General features: G+C 45.1%; 1 protein-coding gene across 1 annotated transcript; it reads right to left on the bottom strand.

Moving 5' to 3' along the window:
- Window positions 1–392: 392 nt before the first annotated feature.
- LOC140703673 (vomeronasal type-2 receptor 26-like) lies at window positions 393–5,659 on the bottom strand. The gene is made up of 2 exons (XM_078388645.1): window positions 4,772–5,659; window positions 393–2,091 (listed from the first exon to the last, which is right to left on the bottom strand). The coding sequence occupies exons 1-2, from the start codon at window positions 5,013–5,015 to the stop codon at window positions 1,181–1,183; spliced, it is 1,155 nt and encodes a 384-aa protein (XP_078244771.1). The 5' UTR covers window positions 5,016–5,659; the 3' UTR covers window positions 393–1,180.
- Between the last annotated feature and the right edge of the window lie 3,172 nt (window positions 5,660–8,831).

An 8,831-nucleotide genomic window follows, 5' to 3' on the forward strand; every position in this document is an offset into this window, starting at 1 on the left:
CTTAAGTCCCTTCCCACTTACACGTACTTTAATAAGGTTTTCAGGGTATGAGGTCACATGTTGATGGAGTGGTTCTATCTTTGCTCCCTCTGCCAAGTCTATAGTGAGTTTCCAGGACTGAGCAGGGATTCAAACCGGTATCACCTGGTTCTCACTTGGACCCTTTGTTCACTCCACCAGACTGGTTCAAAGCCCTTCAGTGGGTGTTGGTGGGTAGGTGGGTTGGATCAAATATCTGGAGCTCTGAGAGACCTTTGAAATTTCACACATTGCCTTAGAAGAAAGATATGTTGGGGGCATTGTGGAATCATAGAACCATAGACTAATGAGGTTGGAAAAGGCCTATCAGGCCATGGAGTCCAACCTCTTGCTAAAAGTACGAAAGCAAATCAACTGAACATGCAACTTTATTCAGCAGATTGGAAAGTATACAAATATGTTGTAATTAGCAAGTGATTATGGTGAGTACAGGTGGCTAAAAGAACACAATCGTGAGAGATAAGTTATCCTAAAGCAAACCCTGATATGATTGGGTAAAGGAAATATAAATTAAGGGAAGTGTTACTATGTTCTTTGCAGTTCCTTGTTAGATTGTCTTGGTGAATTTCCGCCCCGGCAACTACTGTACGTTAAGTTCCTGAGGACACTATGTCAGTTTGTATAGCCATGTAAATATATTTCTCCCCATGCATTCCTGCTATCGGTGTGTCATTCCGGTCTTAAGACTTTGCAAGGAGAAGCTTCTGCTAAAACTTTTAAAGCTAACATTCTTCAACACTTTTTCCCCTTGTACGGTGCAAGGAAGACAGAGTCATACATTCAGGTTTCCCCCAAACAAAAATGATTGGAGCAGCCACGGACTCTGCCTTGTACACCCTTCAGCTCTAATCTTGCTTAAGCCATGCCTGACCACAGTCTTGTAAACTTTTTGTACAGATCATTGGCACACTTACCGTAGAGAAGGAAATGCCCACTGAAACTACTCAAACTTACAAATCAATCATTTGGATGCATTTTCCTGTACTAGGGGATAGAATACCTTCATCTTTCTCTTTCCTTCTAATAATTCCTCTCAGTGAATGTGAAATTAGAAAATACGTTGATTAGGGAAATATGCTAGTTCATTGTAAGTACAGAAGAAAAATAAGTGTCATTTCCCCCCCCAAAAAAATATGAAGGTTCAGTTATCATTCTGGGTTTTCAACATTAAATGCTCCTTGGCGTTCAGGTCAGGCCTAAATACAATAATGTAGCATTTGGGGACAAAGATGCAGCCCAGTAACCCCAGACTGGAGGATAGGATGGAGAAGACCTGCACGGCCACCATGTACTTCCCTTTGGTGCTCAGGTAGGTGGGCACAAAGGACACCCAAACGCTGCAGAAGACCAACATGCTGAAGGTGATCAGCTTGGCTTCATTGAAGGCCCCAGGCAGCTTCCTGGCTAGGAAAGCCAGGGTGAAACAGGTGGCAGCCAGAAAGCCCATATAGCCAAGGGCACTATAAAAGATCACAACAGAGCCCTCGTTGCACTGCAGTATGATAAGCCCAGGTTGGGAATGCATGTCAGATTCTGGGAATGGAGGGGAGATGCCCAGCCAAACAATGCAGATGCCCACTTGTACACTGGAACAAGAAAGAACAATGGAGTTGGCCAGAGTCTTCCCCAGCCATTTCCTCATAGTGTTCCCTGGCTTAGTGGCCATAAAGGCTACCACTACCATGACGGTTTTTGCCAACAGGGAAGAGACGGCAACTGAGAAGATGACACTGAAGGCAGTTTGTCGGAGAAGGCAGGTCACTCTCTGGGGCTGGCCAATGAATAGAAAGGGGGACCAGAAGCAAAAGAGGAGGGAGCCGAGGAGGACATAGGTGAGGTGCCTGTTGTTGGCTTTGACGATGGGCGTTTCTCGGTGTTTCACGAATATTCCTGACACCAAGAGTGTATTTAGGGATGAGAGCAGGGCCAAGAAAGTAAGGGAGATCCCCAAAGGTTGTTCATAAGAGAGGAAGCTGATAACTTTGTCAACGCATTGATCTCGTTCCTCATTCGAAAATTGCTCATCTGGACATTTGTCGCAGTCTTCTGCATCTGGAAAGAATTACAACACTTTCAGCATTCATATAATCCATCCTACATCAGTTATCATCACTGGTCTTTTTCATTTATTAAAAGGGAATGGGGAATATATGGCCTCTCAATGTTGATGGTTTGTAACTGCCTTTAGAGAGATAAAGGTTCATGGGAAAGGCAGTCCAGCATGAAAGGGAGGTCAGTGTAAAATGGGATTTATGTGAAACAGAGTACAGTGGTGCCTCGCATAACGATGTTAATTGGTTCCAGAAAAAAAAAACGTTATGTGAAAACATCGTTATGTGAAGCACCATTTCCCATAGGAATGCATTGAAAACCGGTTAATCCGTTCCAATTGGAACGGATTATCCGGTTTTTTCCCTCCCCCCGCGGCTTGGATCTGACCCATGGCGGCTACCTCAGCCATGGCTGGACTCCCTAGAGTCCGGCCATGGCTGGGGTAGCCGCTGCGGCTCGGATCCAAGCTGCGGGGGGAGGGTGGTGGGATCGGGATGCCTTTCAGGCATCCCGGGCTTGGATCCCACCAACCGCCAGTTACCCTTTAAGCGGTGGAGACAGGCTGGGGGGTGGATCGGGAAGCTTGAAGCCTCTCCGCGCCGCCTACCCCGGCCGTTCTCGGACTTCCAGAAGTCCGGGAACGGCCAGGGTAAGCGGCGCGGGTAGGCTTCAAGCTTCCCGATCCACCCCCACCCTGTCCCCGATGCTTGAAGCCTTCCCGCGCCACTTTCCCCAGCCGTTCTCGGACTTCCAGGCGTCCGAGAACGGCCGGGGTAGGCGGCGTGGGGAGGCTGCCGGCAGCGGGGACAGGGTGGGGGGGGTGTCCGCAAGGCTTCCAAGCAAAGGCCTGGAAGCCTTCGACACCCCGGTACCCTTCCCCCGCCGCCGCTGAGAGCCTTCCGAGGTCTCAAAGGGCTTTCTCCAATATCAGAGGGGGCCCTTTGAGAGCTCGGAAGAGAATTGTCGGCAGGGGACGGTGGCTTCGGGGTCCTTCCGAGGCCGCAGCCCACTGCTGACATTTTCCCCCAGCTGAGCGGCGGGGCTTCAAAGCTCCCGCCGCTCAGCTGGGGGAAAATGGTGCCTATGGGGAAAAATCGCAAAGCGATTGCAAAAAGCGATTTTTTCATTAAACGGGGCGCTCGTTAACCGAGGCACCACTGTATATGAATTGCTGAAAAACACAGTGAGGATAGGATGTGGAAGGGGGCACAGCCTGGTAAAGAACAGGAACAAAAGCAGTGTCGGCAGCAGCACAACATTCTGCCTCTGATCAATAAGATTCCAGATATAACGAACTGCACAAATGAATAGAACGTTGTAGGGATGGGAAGAGAGGGTTTTTCTGTTAGTGCATTTTCATCATAATGGCTCTATACATCCATCCAGCTAAGAGGCAATATGAAAAGCAAGTCCAGCTGCTGAGGGCAATGACAGCAACGGACTGTGCCTTCCTGCTGATGGTATCTGGGTGGCTAGCATGAGAAACAGGTTGCTGGACCAGGAGATCCACTGATCTGCTCCAATAAATGTCCCCTTGTTCCCTCTAATTTCCGCTAGTGCTATGCGATGGCACAACTGGGGTACCACAAGGCTCAATCTTGAACCCACCAATAATGATTTGGATAATGGGGTGCATGAAATGCCTCCAAAATTTCCTTATGACACAACATTGGATGGAGGAGCTAATACCTCAGAAGGCAGGAACAAAATTCAAAAAAATCTTGACAGGTTTGAGCAATGGGCTGAAAACAACAGAATGAAACTTTACAGGGATAAGTGCAAAATGGCTGCAAGAAAAGTCAATGATAGTTTACACCACTGGTTCTTAACCTTTGTTGCTCAGATGTTTTTGGACTGCAACTCCCAGAAGCCTTCACCATCAGTTCTGCTGGCTGGGTTTTCTGGGAGTTGCAGTTCAAAAACACTTGAGTAATAAAGGTTAAGAACCACTGGTTAGACCTCATTAACAGAAGTAGTGTCGCCAACTCCCATCAGGTACTGGAGGACTGAAAGAAAAATTAGACAACCATATGTCAGATTTAATTTGAATTGAATTCCTGCATAAAGCAGGAGTTGAAATCATTAATTGTCTTGATTTTCGATCTGTATTCTGGTATTCCTTTCCAGGGCTCTCTACAGCATACCTGAGTGTTTTCCATTTTATCTTCCCAGTTGTTTGGCATGCATCTTTAATAACATCTAACCAGATTTGAACTCTGCTTTCCCCACTCAAACTGCATACTTTAGCTCATCCAAATGTACCAAATTGGTTGAATTCTCTTACAAAAGGTTGAATTCTCTTACAAAAACAGAGGTCTGTCTCAAACACCACCTGCATTACTGTAACATAGAGTAACTATCTCAGATGCTTCTGAAGAACGTTGTACAGTGTGTGAGTGGACCCTTGCCTTAGTCCTCTGTTTTTCCCCCCACCGGTGGGTTGAAGATTACCTCACACACAGTGAAGTTATGATTTTCTACCACAGGCTCAAGAAACCTGGCCCTACACATCCTACTGGGGCCAAAAGGCATGGGATGCTGACTTCCTTTTTAGTAACCCTCCCTTCAAATTCTTCAGAAAACAACAGATGTGGAATTTACAGTGAAAAGCAGAGAGTACAGGTGAGTTCTGCTTAATTATGCTCCTCCTGATCACCTCTTTCGCCCTGGAGTCACCCACCTTCCTGAGTGGAGATGGTTCCTCCTGCACACGGGGCACAGCCATAGCAGCAGGCGGGCTCTCCCTCCTTCACCAGCTTGACATGTCCTGGATGGCAACTTTTGGTGCATCTAGAAAAGGGCATCGTCTGGGCATCAGGAAAAGCAGCGTTGAGAGAAAACATGCTAGTTAGTAGATTCATTTCTGCATTAGTGGAAATTATTTCTGGAAGAGTTGAGATCTTAAGGGGAGACTTTAATTGCATGCAGGCTTTTATTAACAAGTGACACCCTTCCTTTTTTCTATTCAGGATGGTCTGGAGACCAGGCTGGACCAGGCTAAGTAGGGTCGCTTAAGGTCATGTTGAGGTCCAGGATGCATGGCATATGCACCTCAAGGGGATCCATTTGGCTAGCATTCCTTCAAAAAAACAAACAAATAATCCCCACAGCAGGAAGTCAGTCTTTGTGTTGTGCAAAAAAGAGAATTGCCGTCCACAACTCTCCAAGAGCTCATATGTCTCCTCTGTCTCCTCTTTGTGGATGATCCCCACGTACGGGACATGATTTACTATAATCTTGCAATTAATCTTAATATAAGGTACAGAACATGAGCAAGGGAAATGTCCTTTTGGTACAGGAACACTCTTTTCATATCCAAGATACCGTAGGAAAAGCATAAAAAAGAAAATGAGATAGAATTTTTAAAAATCAAGAGGAAATCAAGGGATTGAAATGAAACAAGTGGTTTCTCCCACCTGGTTAAACCAACTGGACCATCCAATGGCATTTTCATCAACGGTCACCTTGATCTCAGGGGAGTCCCGTCTCTCTATACGCCCAACTTCTACTCCGGCAGTCGACTTGTTGGGAAACATTAACCAGTTCACGATATGGAAGTCAGCTGCCAGCTCCCCATTCTCATCCAAATAAACTCCATTCATGGCAATATTGTAATACTGGACATTTTTAAGAAAAGGATGAAGCTAAAAGAACAAGCAACCTCATGAGACAATCGGGAAATCCTGTTAGACATCTTGGCCCTCACCATAATTACTATGGATTTTTTAAATAATATAACTAGATCACGTAGAACTTGAACTCTGTTAGCAAAAGTGACGAAAGTGAGTCGACACTATTTTGAGCACATCACGAGAAGAAAAGACAAAATGAAAGAATACTGGGATAAATTTAAGGCAACAGGTAAAGGAATGGTGCAAATAGGAGGTGAATTTACCCAATTAAACAGCCCATTGTCTTGGGTTTGGGAGAGCTGAGTTGGGCTGTGCAGAACAAAACATATTGGAGGTCATTCATTGCTGGAGAGCCGAACCAACATCATAGAATACAAGAAGAAAACTGAAACCCTCTCCATTGGATCTAGTAAAATCGGGGGTGAGGTGAGGTAATCAAACCAGAATGGCTTCATATCTGAGCCTGTTCTCATTTAGAAGAGGATGATACAGGCCATGAAGCCCTAAACCATTCCCCCAACTGCGCAGCCAATACATAAATTCTGTAGAGACCGAAGCATATAATATAAGGAGACTCCAGAGTTGTCTGTGCAGCTGAGAAGCAGATTGGTGAACTAGACATCAAGAGAATTCTCATTTTAACAAATGATCATTTCACCACCCTGACTGATCACTGGAAAGTGGAGAATTGTTCATTGGGACAACAGATCCTACACAGAAAATCTGCTCCCACTGCCACAGGAGCCTCACAGATCTTGATTTCAGCAATTAATAACAGTTTTCCCTGGAACCTTCTGTGAACAGAAAGGAGTACCTGCCATGGCTGGATCCTTTGAGCTGCCAGGCTATGCCCACCCATTGTCTTCCTCCAATTTGATCGGGAAAGGTGTGCTGCATGCAAAGACTGTGTCACAACCTGGATTGCATTGTAAATGCTGTAGCTGTCTTGAGACAGGATCCTCTCGATCACATCCTGGGGCAGATTGTCCCTCTTCCCTTTCTCGATGCACCTGTTCCAGACTTTCACAGACAACGTATCTCTTGGATAGAAACAATGAAATGTTGCCCTGATTAACTGGTCATTTTTATAGAGAACCGGCTGAAGATCATTATATTGTGTCCCTTTGTTGGTCTGGATCAAGAAGGACAAGTAAACATGGGTGTACTGGAGATCAAACATTCTGAACAACAATCTCACAGTAAGATCCTGCAAAGCTGTTGCAATCCATACTTTTCCCACAGGGGATTTTTTTAACACTTCAACTCTTTGAATTATCACTCCAAGATACAACATGGCCTGAGAGTCTACTTGACAGACAACAACATTGACTTTAGTGCTGCTAAGATTGGAAATCAAGTCAGAAAGTGTTCTTCTGACAAAAAACCCTATGGGTATTTTGTTTGAGAAAGCAATACATATGCCGTTCTTTGTGATCACAGCCGAGAAAGTGGCCATAAATCTTTCTCCGCTTTCATTATCTGGAGCCAGGAGGCCGATCCAAGTCCACCTGAAGTGCAGGAGCAGTTTGACAATCCCCAGGTAAGGAGGCTCCTGATTTGGGACTGCTCGATAGAAAAAAGGGTATTGGTGTGTCTCCTTTGGTATTTGACTGACGAAACGATAACTGACCTAATGAGAAAGAAAGGGAACAAAACACAGACTCCTCAGATGATCTAAAATGATTTTTACGATCTGCTGTGTTGCTACAGTAAAGGAATGCACCTTCCTCTGTCTAAAAACAAAACTGATATCATATAAATGAAAACTCCGGGATCTTCATTATTGGTTCAACATCAAAGAGAGTAATAAAAATAATGTATATCCACACAACAGCATCAATAACACTTTTAATATTTATATCATCTGTCTTTCACCCTCCCTGACATTGCCTTCCCCTATGTGGCAATCTATAGAGATTTTTAATAATACAAGGCGACTCACCCTCTACCCCTTTCATACCTGTGGGATCTTGTAGATGTCCAGTATTGTTGAAATCTGGGTGGACATTTCTGAGTCAGCCCCTTCCAGAACCACCGACAAACCAGTCTGCTTCCCACAGAGGTAGTTTGGAACATGCTGCTGCCCCACAGACAGCAGGTCCACCAAAGCCTCAGAAGTCGTCCTTGCACTGAAATGATTCTCGTAGATGTTGTAGCCCAGAGTGATATTGGGTAAAAGGGTTGGCTTCTCGTTGATCTCACGAACAGCAAACAAGAAGGGCAGGATGTGCCAGAATGTCGTGCCTTCTACACTGTTACAAAAAGGGGACTCAACAAGCACTGTACAAGGAAATAATGAGACTTCTTGGGAAGTCCTAACCTTCACACTGGACTTGTAACATCTATTCAAAATTTATTTATATACAGTATATATATTCCAAGAACGAAAAGAAATAAAGGCCACTTTCTTTTACTGCACACTAAGTTTGACCCTCACAACAATTCTGAATTGAATACGAAAGCCTAAAAATGGGTCCCAACTACCTTTCGTGCACGGAAGAGAGATCTCCTTGAGATAAGATTCGGACCCACTGAGGGAAGAAAATGCAGGAACGAAAGAAGCAGGCTGCAATCTGTGCCAATTGGAGTGAGTTAAATTTCAGTGAGCACAAGGTCTCTTTTACATCCCACAGTTGGCAGCTTTGCTTTCATTGTTTCATAAGTTTAGATGGGATTCCTCTGCGGTCTGACTTCTCCAGTGGGGTCATCGCTTTCTGCAATAGGTTACCTGCAACTTTTCTTACTTCCTTTATCCTCCTATTCTCCTTTTCTGCTTTGTTAAGCTGCATAGAAGTGGGTAATTTAAGCAAACATCAAGGCTCAGTGGAAATTTGAATCCAAGTCTCCCTAGTGCTAGTCAAAATGTGTGTTGCTTATATACCGCCCCATAGCACTTCAAGCACTTCCCGGGAGGTTTACAAGTGAATTATGCAGGCTACACATTGCCTGAGCCCGAAAGCTGGGTACTCATTTTACCGGCCTCAGAAGGATAGAAGGCTGAGCCAACCTTGGGACAGCTACCTGGTTTTGAGACTCAGGTCATAAGCACAGTTTTGGCAGCAGTACAGCTGTTAAATCACTGCGCCACATGGCTCCTGCATTCAAGGC

Source organism: Pogona vitticeps, chromosome 2, assembly GCF_051106095.1.
Source record: "Pogona vitticeps strain Pit_001003342236 chromosome 2, PviZW2.1, whole genome shotgun sequence".
Classification (NCBI taxonomy): Eukaryota; Metazoa; Chordata; class Lepidosauria; order Squamata; family Agamidae; genus Pogona; species Pogona vitticeps.

What these genes read in the sequence shown, in the direction of transcription:
- LOC140703673 (XM_078388645.1), bottom strand. Translation starts at nt 5,015, where the DNA reads ATGCAATTAAAGTCTCCCCTTAAGATCTCAACTCTTCCAGAAATAATT. An exon ending in AACCATCTCCACTCAGGAAG is followed by an intron (nt 2,092 to 4,771) that starts GTGGGTGACTCC and finishes AATTCTTTCCAG; the next exon opens with ATGCAGAAGACTGCGACAAA.